The sequence below is a fragment of the Ammospiza caudacuta genome, chromosome 17 (genome assembly GCF_027887145.1).
Source record: "Ammospiza caudacuta isolate bAmmCau1 chromosome 17, bAmmCau1.pri, whole genome shotgun sequence".
In the NCBI taxonomy this organism is placed as follows: domain Eukaryota; kingdom Metazoa; phylum Chordata; class Aves; order Passeriformes; family Passerellidae; genus Ammospiza; species Ammospiza caudacuta.
This window is the reverse complement of record NC_080609.1, coordinates 13,959,929-13,972,475: the sequence shown is the minus strand read 5'-3', so window position 1 is coordinate 13,972,475 and position 12,547 is coordinate 13,959,929. Positions and strand designations below refer to the sequence as shown.

The 12,547-nt window shown below is 48.0% G+C and overlaps 1 protein-coding gene across 1 annotated transcript; it reads right to left on the bottom strand.

Annotated features, from left to right (window-relative positions):
- Nucleotides 1-312: 312 nt before the first annotated feature.
- Nucleotides 313-12,333, bottom strand: LOC131565146 (cytochrome P450 3A12-like). Its single transcript, XM_058815859.1, has 13 exons — nucleotides 12,243-12,333; nucleotides 11,316-11,409; nucleotides 10,169-10,221; nucleotides 8,972-9,071; nucleotides 8,468-8,581; nucleotides 7,809-7,897; nucleotides 7,077-7,225; nucleotides 6,465-6,592; nucleotides 6,073-6,157; nucleotides 5,265-5,425; nucleotides 4,877-5,103; nucleotides 3,298-3,460; nucleotides 313-1,339 (listed from the first exon to the last, which is right to left on the bottom strand). Exons 1-13 carry the CDS (start codon nucleotides 12,311-12,313, stop codon nucleotides 1,244-1,246), a joined length of 1,530 nt encoding a protein of 509 aa, XP_058671842.1. The 5' UTR covers nucleotides 12,314-12,333; the 3' UTR covers nucleotides 313-1,243.
- Between the last annotated feature and the right edge of the window lie 214 nt (nucleotides 12,334-12,547).

Below are 12,547 nucleotides of genomic sequence, written 5' to 3'. Positions count from 1 at the left end.
TTGCAATAGGAATCACTTCACACCCTCAATGACTGCTCAGCTGTTCCTTTTGGGCTGTTGTATCTTCAGCTCTGCACCTCCAGGAGCAGCTCCTAGGATTTATGGTACCCACAGGGATTCATCCAGGATAAAAAGAGTTTTCATCACCTGGCCAAAGGTTTATGAGATCCACAGATGGAGTCACTTGTGTATGGAGAATCACAGCAGCAGAGACTGGCATCAGCTGGACACAGAAGAGGCAAGTGAACTTTTTATTGCACTTAGCATTCCTGCAGCAGTTTTTGAAAGAATAATATTAAATTCTAGACTGTACAAAAATTACAAAGTTTGGCAAGATTTTGAATAGGCAAAGGCACCTTTCTTGCAGACAGGATTGCCCAGGACATCTGAAGGCTCTCAGTGCTGCATCTTGCATAATTATTAATTTAGTTAAGTTGGTTTTACAGCAGCCTAATATAAATCAGACTAAAAGGTGTCGTGATAGCAGCATGGATGGTGCCTGTGTTGACAATCCCTCCCATGGCAGGTGGCTGCATGCCCATGATAAAATAAGCAAACAATCAAGAAACACATGTGGGACACTTCTGTCCCACTCTGCAAATCTCTTAGGGGTAACTGCTTCTCTCTGGGCTCCTCCAGTTAACCCATCTGCACTTGGAATCACACAAAAGCCATCTAAAATCATACCAAAATAGAAATAAATCAGCATCAGAAAATCTGCTGCAGGCATTCAGTCCTGTAAGGACGTGACCATTTTAACATTTGTCAGGGTCGTAGCACAGAGCTGAGGAAACGCCCTGGACAACTCTGCATTCCCAGGAGAATAAAACCAGGAGACACAGAATCACCCAGCAAGCAGAGGGAACAGGAGCAATGGCAGCATTACTTAACTATGTGCAATTTGCTCTCCCCATCTTGATTTAAATTACACTGCCAGAAGAGACTGACAGTGTCTGGAATCAAATTGCTTAGAAAAGTGCCTCTTCAGAGAGAGAGAAAAAAAACGCCCAAATAACTGGAGTGCAAATGGTCTTGCAAAATGCCTATTGTGACTGGGGACAGCAGGACCTGGGGCTCATGTTCATTAGAATAATGCTCATGAAATTGTGCTGGGCCAAACCCCCATGAAATGGGGGGGGCTGCCCCCCTGACACTCCTGCAGTGCACACATTAACCTTGAATCCTCTCAAGAGCTGGAGGAGGCACCATTAAATAAGAGTCTCTTGCTCTGTTCCTGCTTCTTTCACTTCTTCAGGTCAGCCTGGGCTCTGGGGACCATCTTCAGGACAATGGGCTTCTTTGGCTGCATGAAACCTTTTGAGTCCAGCACCAGTGGGATCTTGAGCAGGAGGGAAAAACAACAAAACAGCCACATCAGCTGGGAGAAAGGACAGACAGAGGACAGACAGGACAACAGGAGCCCTGCACCTCACACACATCCCAGCTACCACTTGTTTTCAATGCATTTCCCAGCTCACAGGTGTACTTACAGCAGGACCATCACTATTGCTCATGCAGAGCAGCCACCAGGAGGTGTTTAACAGCCCTCAGCTCTTGGCCAGACTGGTTGGTGAGCTCTGGCTTTCACGTGGTACAAAGAGCTCAGAGCACTCATCAACAGGCTGCACGTGGAGGGAAGAGCAGCCAGACCCCAGCCAGGGTGCTGCAGATAAATGGGGGCATGCAGTGCCATTCTGTGTAATGCACAAGGGTGGCAGTGCTAAGGGCAGCTAGATCATAATGGAGCTGGAGGAGCAATAAGTTCTCCAGGAAGAGCAAAACTACAACTGCTGCTCAGACCACAAGCATCCTCAACATGAAAGGTTTCCATGGGATAGGCTGGGAATCTCATTAGAAACAACATTTAAAGCTGGTGTTGGAGGAACCATCTTGCAAGGGAGGGAAGGGTGTTTTAAGTCTCCCCCACCAAGGGATGCTGCTCATATCCCAGCTCCCTCTCTCCCCAGCAGGACAAGGGTGACACACCCCCAGCCCAACAGGCCACATTCACCCCCATATCCCAGTAAGCTTTGCTTCAGGAAATTTAAGCAATGTGGCTTGGAGCTCCATCAGTGGAGCAGTGAGAGGAGGCTGCAGCTTCCATACACATATTCCAAAGGGATGTTCCAGCATGAAATCTTCCCTCCCACTCTGATGTACATGACACCTTCTGTAGAAAAAAAGGCTGAAAGAGCCCCATAAACCTATGGGCACCAATAATACAATACATATTTAACTTGTCTCCTTTTAATTAAAGGCAGTTATAAAAAGAATCAATTTTATGGATTGCAGAGGACTAGAAAAATGTCATTAGACTTGGGGGAGGGTGGATAGGTCACTGCATTGTTAATGGACTGTTAAAGTCTTTCACCTCCAGGTTACCAGTTGAGCTGCAATCTGAATCTGCAGAGATTCCAGCTGAGCACCCGTGCCAAGTAATAATTTAATAAGGACTTTTCTGTTTCTTACAACAAACGTCCTTTGAGTGACTTGTTGCCCCCTCTGCTCTGATTTCCCAAGCTCTCCTCACCAACAGAAAGTAATAATGGCCCAGCCTCTTGCAGCAGTGAGTGCAGGGAGCTGGGTCAGGCTGGAAACACCGTGGTGCTGCCTGCCTGAGGCACAGGAGCTGCTGTGCTCTCAGCAGGGCTGGACTGACACATCATTTCCAACAGCTCCTGCATTTATTTCATGTCAAACACTCCCACCCTGCAAGGCCCATCCCACCAGTACTGTAATGCAGCATTCACTGGGATCCTGGGCAAAACCAAAGCCTGGTGGGATCCTGCACAGCCCCAAAGAGGGAGAGGGTCACCAATTCAAACTTAACCCATTTTGTGCTTGCTTGAAACTCATTTTGTGATTGCTACCCTTTAGGGACTTCCCTGGGTCATAAGAGATGGATTTTGGTGTCTTGGCATGTCCCACAGAGAACAGCCATGTTTGTCTTGCAAAACACAGCTTTGGCACGGGCTATGGGATATTCTCTTCCTACTCTCTGGAGCAGGGTCTTCCTAAGCTGGGTCAAACAGACCAACAGTGCACTGTGGGGGAGAGAGCACCCCACAATTTAGGTGCACCCAAAGACAGGCACAGGACTTCAGGGATTTCAGCCTAAAACATCCCACAAACATTAAATATGCTTCTGTAGAGGCTTTTTAAAAAAAGCATAAGAAGCTTGTACTGAACCCCTTACAATTAACTGAGAAGATTTAAACAGTTATTCCCATGTAACAGTAGGACCATCTCAGAGGGAGTAAGGGGCAGATAATGAGAGACATCACCCCACATCCTCACCGGTGTGTCTTTGCAGGGTCTGAATGAGAAGTTCTGCAACAGGACAACCACAGCCACTTTCACAACAAGATGAGCAAACCTCATCCCTATGCAGTTCCTGGGGCCAGCCCCAAATGGCAGGAAGGTGTAGGGGTCAATGCCCTCTTTGTTCTCTTTACTGAACCTGATTATAACAAAAAAAAAAAAGAACAAGTTAGCAAGAGCCACTCTGTTGCAGGATGTGTTAGCTTCCAAATCTGAAGTAATGAGGGGTCTGGGAAGGGAAAAGCTTTTTGTGTTTCTGTGCATATTAGAAGCTAAGTCCCTTATTTCTGTCTCAATAGATATGTTATGCCTCTGCTTTCATCCCAGTGCTCAGACTTGGTTGTGCAAATCCAGGTGCACTGGGTGTCCTGGGAATACCTGAAATACGCTAATGGATTTCATAAATGCTCTTTTCTCAGAACTCCCTCTCAGCTCCAAACCTGAACCCAGATTTCAAACCCTAAACCACACAGGTCTACAGCTTGCCTGCAGATCAAAGGACTGAGCAAACACAAAGATGGAGTTCTCCCCCTGCGTGACTAAAGGCAGGGCTGCTTTTGAGACATGCCAGTCCAATTCCTTCCCTCATCATGAAAAACAGGGAAGAACAATCAGCTTCACAGAGAAATTTGCCACTGAGCATTTTCAGTAATACTTCTTAGTGATCAGTTGGTTTTCATCTCAGAAAGCTTTTCATTCCCAGTGCATGCTAAGTCAGAAGTGAAGTATCTCAGTACTGAGACACCAGCACATCCCTCTGATGAACTCCCAGCAAGGCAAGTGAGCCCTAAAGAGCTCCTGTCCAGCCACCCATGCCAAGTTTGACAACTGGAATAAGGATGTGGCTATGGGAGCAACTGGTGTAGCCTGGCCCACTGCCAGAGCACTTGCACTTGGGTGCTTCCTTCTGAATCCAACACAAGGTAACCACAGGCTTCACAGGTGCTTCTGCCTGATACCACTGCCATGTTTTGTCTCAAAGGTCACCATGTCCCCACACCAGGATTAGTTTCCAAGGGTATTTCAGCTCTTGGTGCAAGGGCAGAGGTCTGGTCCTGCTCTCTCTGGACCAAGCATCAATGTCTTGATGGTGGCCACCTGAAGATTACCAGTTTCATGGTATCCCAGGTCTGCCTTGGGCTATTGCATCATTTTGCAGGGTCTGACAGAGCTCCTAAGCAAAGATTGCTTCAGAACTTGAGTTAAAAAGTAAGTTTTATTTTCTACCCATCTTTGCCCTTCCACTGCTGATTTGCAGGGCATTGTGCCAGTCACCCAATGGCTCTTGCTTTAATATCTGGCCATAAACCCCTCAGTGTTACAGCTGCTGGGAGCTGCTCTCACTGTTGCTCCCTTCAATGCAGTTAATTAAATTCCATGCACAGTTTATGGATGTAGATCATAAAACTCCCCTCAGTGTAATGCTGGGACTAGATGTCAGACAATGATAAATGCCTAATTTAAATGTTATAATCATGCATTCCCCACTTTTGCTGCCATTCCCACTCCCAGGGCTGAGGTTGAACATGCTGCTATTCCCCCCTGTGGCCCTCACCTCTCAGGCCTGAACTCCTCTGGCTCTGGCCAGTACTGCGGGTCCCGGTGCAGCACGAAGGCTGGGATCATGACCACCATTCCCTCTGGAATAGTCACTCCATTGAGCTCCACTGTCTGCTTGCAGACCCTCTCGATGCGGCCCCCAGCGGGGTAGAGCCGGATGGATTCGCTCACCACCATGTCCAGGTACTCCATCTGGGTGATGGCCGTGTATGTGGGAGCGGCCTGTGAGAGGAACGGGAGCACTGAGAACACAGCACAGCAACTGCCACCCCTACAGCTCTTCCAGGGCTTCCAGGGAAGGGGAATCTCAGCGCCAGAACCTCTGCCACTCTATTTCCAGCCTGGGTTTGCAAGGCAGGTGGGAACAAGCCCACCCTCTTTACCTTGTTGGGCAGGTGTGCATCGACCTCGTCCTGGAGTCGCTGCTGCACGTCAGGGTGGATGGCCAGGTTGTAGGCTATGTAGCTGAGGGTGGAGCTGGTGGTCTCATAACCAGCAAAGACAAAGATAAGAGCCTGGGCCAGAATCTCCTCATCACTTAATGCTGAAAAAAGGCACAGAAGCACATACAAGAAGCTGAAAATTACAGTAATTAACCCTTTGGAATTCAGGATCCCAGTCATCTATCTAGGTAATGCTACTCCTAGTTACATAATGGTTGGAAAAGGAAGCATCGAGCTTACCCTCTGGTACCACAAAGGGGTGCAGGATGCTGTGCAGTGTGTCCTACAAATACCCTGTCCTGGCACTTCAAAAGTTTAAAAGCATCCTGCCTTGAGTTGACAGATCAGGACTATGCCTTGGCTGAACCTTTATCTTCTTACATTTTACCTAGGATAGGGACCAGAGGTGAGCTCAGAGGTGAGCAAGGTACACACAGCATATGTGCTTTGTGTGCTTTTTGATATACAGGCAACATTGCTGGCCTTCAGTGACAACAAAGTAAGAAATGGGGACAAGGAGATATTCACTCTTTTTGTTCTTTGTTGCACAAACACACCTCAGAAGTTATCTCAGGAAATGAGATACAATAAAAATATGGCTGACCTGTGATAAACATAATTATGGCCCCACTACTAAGACCCCGAATCTTTCATGGGATTAATGACTAAAATCCTCTCCCTACTTCCCTTTTCAGTGGATAAGGAACTACTGCTTTCTGCTGAGAGGAGGACACATCTCAAGACATACTTTTGTCCAAGTTGGTCTCAGCAGACTTGGAGCCATCGTGTGAGTTCTGCGATTCAATCATGAGCTGCAGGAAATCCACCCGGTCCTGGGGAGCAACAGAGGCAGAGAAGATGTGGGTGGGGAGGAGGCAAACCTTGTCCAGCACAAGTCCTTGCTGAGACACCTGCTCCACTCACAGCTCATGGCTTCAGTACATTATGAGGTCTGGACTCAAACCCTTCAGGAACACAAATACTTTCTCCAACTGGACCCCCAGGCAGGGTGTGGTTCTGGCCTTTCTTGGGTTTGTGAGCTTGGAGAGCAGGTGCTCCACAGCTTCTGAAGATGCCACCAGATTCCTCCTGCACTCAGGACTTTTCTTGAAGAGAAGAGGCCACCTAGACTGGACTCACCGTGCTGCTGCCCTTTTCCCGTTCCTTCTTCATTTTTGTGAAGACATTCTTGAAGAAGTCCATGACATCTGAGGGTAACAGAGTCACCTTCATCTTTTCCAGCACAGGAGTAACAAAGGGGAACAACACTAAAAGGAAAGAAAAGACCAACACACATGAGCTCAAAGGGGCCCTGAGAAAATCCAAACTGGCCCAAAGCATAGAAAGAAGCAGCACATCTGGACCTTGACCCTTTTTGTTGCCTCCATCTCTTTTTACCTAACCATGGTTGGGATGAAACAGCACTTGAGAAACTCCTCCATATATTACTTTATGACCACAATACCACACTAAAGTGCAGCTCTCTGATAGAGCAGCTCTCTCTCCACCATCTCTGCAAACAGGGTCTATTCTCATAGGAGGATGCTGCCAACATCCACATGGGCTGTTAAAATCCTGGCTGTGGTTTCCCTGGGGAAATATTTCTGCAGATCTGAGACTTTAAATCTAATCCTGCAGAGTGTTGAGCATCTCCCATATGGCAAAAAGGACTCAAAGCTACTAAGGAAGCTTGCAGAAAATGCAGCACCTTTGACATTGATTCAGGGCTATATGAGATGAGGTTTGTCATACCTAAAAGTAAGAACAGAGGACTTATGAAACTGAATTGGAGAAATTTCTTAATGTTGGTGACAAAGGGGTCATTGGGGTTGTTCATGGAGTCAACATTGACACTGAAAGAAGTGCTGGTCACCACATCCATGCTGTAAGCTCCAAAAATGCTGAATAGAGAAGAAGAGAGAGTGAATGAGATGAACCCAATCACAGCAGTAAATAAGAGCCCATCTAGGAATAATCCTTGTGAGAAGGAATCTCTCTTAATTCACAGTCCTAGCATAGTAGATCTGTCCTGACCTGGCAGTAACCATCATTTTATTTTTGAAGTATTCCCATTGCATTAATTCCCCCAACTTTTCTAAGCTTCAAAAACCTAAGCTGTAGTTGGAAAGCACTGCAGTCTCAGGTAACCATGACTATATTCTGATTCTCATCTGTAAAAGAGATTGCAAAAATGACATCCAAAAATACTGGACCTTGTGCAGCTTCTAGAAAAACTCTGGGAAATGCTTCCTACCTCAAAATGCATCCCCAGTAAAATAAAATGGGGAAAGGGCACAGCTCTCCCATTTGAGCAGAGCACAGCAAGCCCAGTGCTGAGGAACATACCATGCCCATGACTGCTGTGGAGTTTGCTTCCATAGCTGACAAGGGATCCATGCTGCAGTGTGGAAAAAGCTCTTCAGAGCAGTCCTGTCCCCACACTGAATACAAACCCTTTCCTGTCAGCCCCACACAGTTACTCACTCCTTCGCAGCCACAAACTCGTCATTAGCCACTTTCTTCTCAATGTTTTTCACTAATTTTTCACCATAGTGATTAATGATATGGAACATCTGAAATGCAAACCAAAGCAGAAAGCATGTTGACTCTTTCTCTGCCACCAAACAAGGCTGGGCCACACTGCCATCTGCCACTTGCCACGTCTGGCCTGGGGAGGAAGGGCAAGCAAGGGGAGGGTCTCATTTCCAGGCCTCAGTCACTGCTTTTTCTCATTTTAACAACCTGTCCAGAGAGCTCATCTGACTAGGACTTAGCAAGGCTCTCCTCCAAAAATCCACACACAGCTCCCACTCCAGCTTAGCATCCACTCCAGCTGGGATGAACATGGCTCCTGGGTGCACGGGAAATGGACCAGCCTGGTGCGTTTAGCAGGATGAACATACAGGCCATAGGACCAACAGCCTCAGCTCGCAATGCCCTGTGTGCTGTTTCATCCCCCATCCCCTTCTCCTGACTCCCTTCCCAGGATGGCAGCCAGACTGAATGGTACCAACAATGCAGGTACTCATGGATGTGGTCCTGGCAAACAGGGTGACTTCTCCATTTGAGGGGAAGGACTGCACTCAGAAACAGCTCAATTCTCCTCCAGCTGTGGATACAAAGTACCAGTGCCTGTGCTTTACCTCCTTCAGCTTCCCACTGGTGAAGGTTGGAGACAGCACTGTACGAATTCTTTTCCACTGCTCATCTTCAGCCACATTGAGGGCCGACTCCAGGATCCCGTTCAGACGAAAGTTCTGCACAGGGGAACAGGAAATAGGTGAAGGTTTACAGTCCCCTTCCATGTGACAGAAATGCAAAGAAAAATCTTCCATGGAGCGTTGGTTCAGCCACTGAAGTCATGTCAGCTCCACCTCAAGCAGCAAACAACAGAAATGGAAACAAAAGTCTAAGAATCATAAATGACATCAGTCCCTAGGGCACATTCAGGCTGATGGCCCAATGTCCCAGCCAGAGTGGCCTCTGCACCTCCCTAGCAGAGTTTTGATGTTGGTACCATCAATAAACTGGGGCACATCAGAGAGCAAGTACTTGCTGAAGGGCTCAGAGGAAACCAAGAAGAAACCCCTTCTGTCTTGCTGCACATGCTCTGTACTGAACAGCAAAGCACAGGACTGGGTACCTACCCGGCGATTAGTAAAAATGCTGTAGCACTCTTTCACCAGGATGTTTTTGATGAGGACGGGGTCCAAAACAGCCAGCACAGGCTGCCTGCCATCATAAAACCTAAGCCAATAGAAATCCACAGTCAGTCCATCCTTCATGGTCAGGTGGAGCAAAAGCAGCCTGCTCTGTCCATGGCCAGAGCCACGGCACAAAGGGTTTGGGCCCTCTGACAAAACAGCTGGAAGGATGAGGCTGGAATTGGTTTGTGATGTAGTGAAAGAGGAGAAAAAGAACAACAGTGACAAACATGGGCAGCGTGAGCATTTCTAGCAATTGTCTGTGGTACTGAAGAGTTGTCAAAGCTGTGTGGGCTTAGATAAAAGGCAGCTTTTTGCCACAATGTTGATCCCCTGCACTTGGGCTGTCTGAGCTGTTTCCACTACTGATGGCTGGAGACAAGAAACACACATCTAACAATCTACCTGTGGAGGAAAGAGATTTCCTGCCTGGCCTACAAGGCACTGAGAGGCGAAAACCTCATCTGTCTCCTCCATTTTCCAATCAACAGAGACAGAAAAACTTAAAAGTCGTGGTGTGGGCTAAAGGGCAGGGAGCCCTGGGCCACAGCTGAGGGAAGCTGCCACCTTCAAGAAGCTTGAGAACATTTAATCTTTTGAAAAAATGCACCACGTTTCATGAAGCCTCCCAGGATTTTTTGCAGAGCAATTTTGTTTTGGTTTGAGAGGTTCTCAGTGGAAGCATGATAAGAGGCCTCTGCATAAAACAAGCACTGTGCAGGGAGCAGGGAGGCAGGTTGAAAGGTAGCTTGTGCCCCAGCTCTGGGAGAAGCAGGGAGCAAGATGAAAAACACTGTGGCAGCCTGCAGCTTGCTTTCTGCTCCAGACACAGAAGAGCAGCTTCAAAGGCAGGAGGCTCAGTTTGACACCAAGCACTGGAGGTGACTTTCAAAGCTTATGCAAGAAAATGACCCCATAAACTGGCCATCACCATCCCAGCCCCACACCACACTGAAATCCCAGCAGCAGGAAGGCTGGGAGAGATGGGAGAAGACTTTCCCAGTGCTAAACCTTGATTATCCCACACTGTCAGTGCTGGAATTACAGTACTGAGGAATAGAACATCAGTGTAACTTTTTCCATTCTACTCTGGGGCTGTGGAGCACCCCAAACTGGTAGTTTTGTTCTGCAGAAACTCACCCCCAGATTTTTCCATACTTTTCAAAGCATTTCTGATCAAAATTGTGGACTCCCTGGAAAAGAAGAAAGGAGAAATGAACAGTTTGCCAGTGAAAAGTGATCAAAGCAGGCCACAGCTGTTAGCACAGTGCATCCCACAGCCCATTGGAAGTGGCAGAGGTTGAGGCTGGGAGGTGCATGGTCCTCTTAAGCATCACGTAGATGCTTGGGGGACATTTGCAATAGAGAGAAAAAAGAAAGCAGAGATTAAAAAAATAAAAAGGCACTTTCAAGTTCTACCAGGCAACCTGATCTAAAAATGTAATGAAGACAAGGTATGACAGGGTATAAAGTTTTAGTCAGCAGAGTTAGGAGGCAGAACTGGATCCCAGAGTGTCCTTTCACCTTCTGCTCAACAAGTTAGAGCTGCTGCTGTCTCGTCCTCATACGATCTTCCTCTGCAGCTACTGAACACAGATTTTTATTTTGTTTCCATTCATGTTTTAACTGATGTTACATGTAACAATGAAACTTACGAGACACATAAGGCTCCTAAACCATTAGTAAGAAGCAACATGGATGATGTGAACCCAGCAAATACAAGTAAAACATCTCTTTTATTGAAGCCAATACACTTATTCTGCATTTGCAACCAGTTACCTGTGGTCAGCTACTGCCTTGCTATTTGATGAGGTTTGGTAGCTTGATAATGTTTGAATTCTATTTAAAAATGTATTTGTCTGGCTTACTCTCAGGATGGCCCAAAAGTGGTTGAATGAAGCATTTCCAGGGCTAGTTCAGCCTCTTCATGTTGGTGATAAAAAGGGCAAAGAAACATGCAGTTCCCAGAAAACAGCAGTCTTAGAAATCTCTCCAATCCTTTTTTTTTTTTGTTTTCAACAGAACTTCAGCTGCTCAAGACCAGGTAGAAACACAGGGAGAAACAAAAAATTTAAATTACAAAGTAGTTTCAAAATACAGCACACCTCATTCAGGTCAGCCTGAACTTTTATGTTCTCTGTGTGTCCAAAGAGCTTCCTACCAAAAAGCACAATTTTCATCTGCCTGAATCAAGGACAAAGGAAAGAGATGCCCAAAGAATGGGGAAAACAGCACCAGCCACAAGATGGATCTAAGATATGAGAGAGCAGCAGCTGCTGGTACTCACATGCTGGTACTCCAGGAAAGTTCCTACAAATGGCAGAGGCCGTGGGCCAGGAATGCCCAGCTTCTTGAAGGTCCGGTAGGGCCATATCCCATAGCTGCCAAGAAAGAGCATGTGAGAAGCACTTATGCAATGAAAAGAGAAGATATTTCTTCCTAAGCATAGGGGACTGCTCAAATAACTGGTTTCTGTCACTCAGGGAAAGCTGAAATTGAGGACCAGCAGCAGCCCTGCTGAGGATACTCTGCAATAAACGCGGGATCACTTGGTGTTCGTTTTGATGGAAGACAAGGGCTGAAAGGAGCTGCAGCCCAGCCTAAGCAAACCAGTGTACCTGGGCACCTCCAGGCCTCATTTAGCTGCCCAGCTCAGACAACTGTGGCTCAGGTGACTCAGGGGAGATCTCGGAGAGACTGAGTTCTGAACTGAGGCCTGCCCTTGTGTTTGTCTTTGCAAAGACCTCCTGCGATGCTCAGGTGGCCGCAGTACAGCGGCACGGCAGGGACATAAATTACCACAGCAAAATTAAGTTTTTGCCTGTATAGCTCATTACAGTTCCCCTGAGCCATATAAGCCGAAGTTTTGCCAACAGAACTACTTAATCGGGAGGGTTCTGCTAGCAGCAGCTCCGGCATCACTCTGCGCCGCTCCCAGCTGGCACAGACCAAGGACGCCACGGGCGCTGCTGTCTTTAAACAACCGGAAGTTCCTTCCTGGGAAAAGCTTTAAAAAGTCAAGGATTTCCTTTAATTTCCCTCCCTGCCGAGCCCAGCTCGCTCCTTCCCGCTGGCAGCGGGTTCCCACAGACACCCTGAGCAACCCTCTGTGCCCTGAGGGCAACGCGGGGGTCCCGGGTGGTTTCAGCGCTAATGAACCGCACTGGCACCGGGCACTTCTGCCCGGTCCTCCAGGGGACCGGCCTCTACTTACAGGGCCACGAGGCACAGGAGGGCGACGAGGAGCAGCCAAGTGACGGGGGAGAGGCTGGGCAGGAGCTGCATGGTGCCCGCGGTCCGCCCGCTTCTGCCGCCGCAGCGCCCGGCCCTGGCCTGTACCCGCCATCACGTGAGGGAGGCGGCGCCTGCCCGCCCGCTCGGTGCCTCAGGGCCGGGCCCCGGGCGCGTTCCCCGGGAGCGGAGTTCTCCGGACCGAGGTGTCGGTCCCCGCTCCCCTGCGGCTGCAAATTGCTGAAAGGGCGCTTTGCTGCCTCTGGAGGGACAAGGAGCTGCTCCTGT

What these genes read in the sequence shown, in the direction of transcription:
- LOC131565146 (XM_058815859.1), bottom strand. Translation starts at nt 12,313, where the DNA reads ATGCAGCTCCTGCCCAGCCTCTCCCCCGTCACTTGGCTGCTCCTCGTC. An exon ending in AAGTATGGAAAAATCTGGGG is followed by an intron (nt 9,072 to 10,168) that starts GTGAGTTTCTGC and finishes CTATTGGCTTAG; the next exon opens with GTTTTATGATGGCAGGCAGC. An exon ending in ATGCACACCTGCCCAACAAG is followed by an intron (nt 5,104 to 5,264) that starts GTAAAGAGGGTG and finishes TTCCTCTCACAG; the next exon opens with GCCGCTCCCACATACACGGC.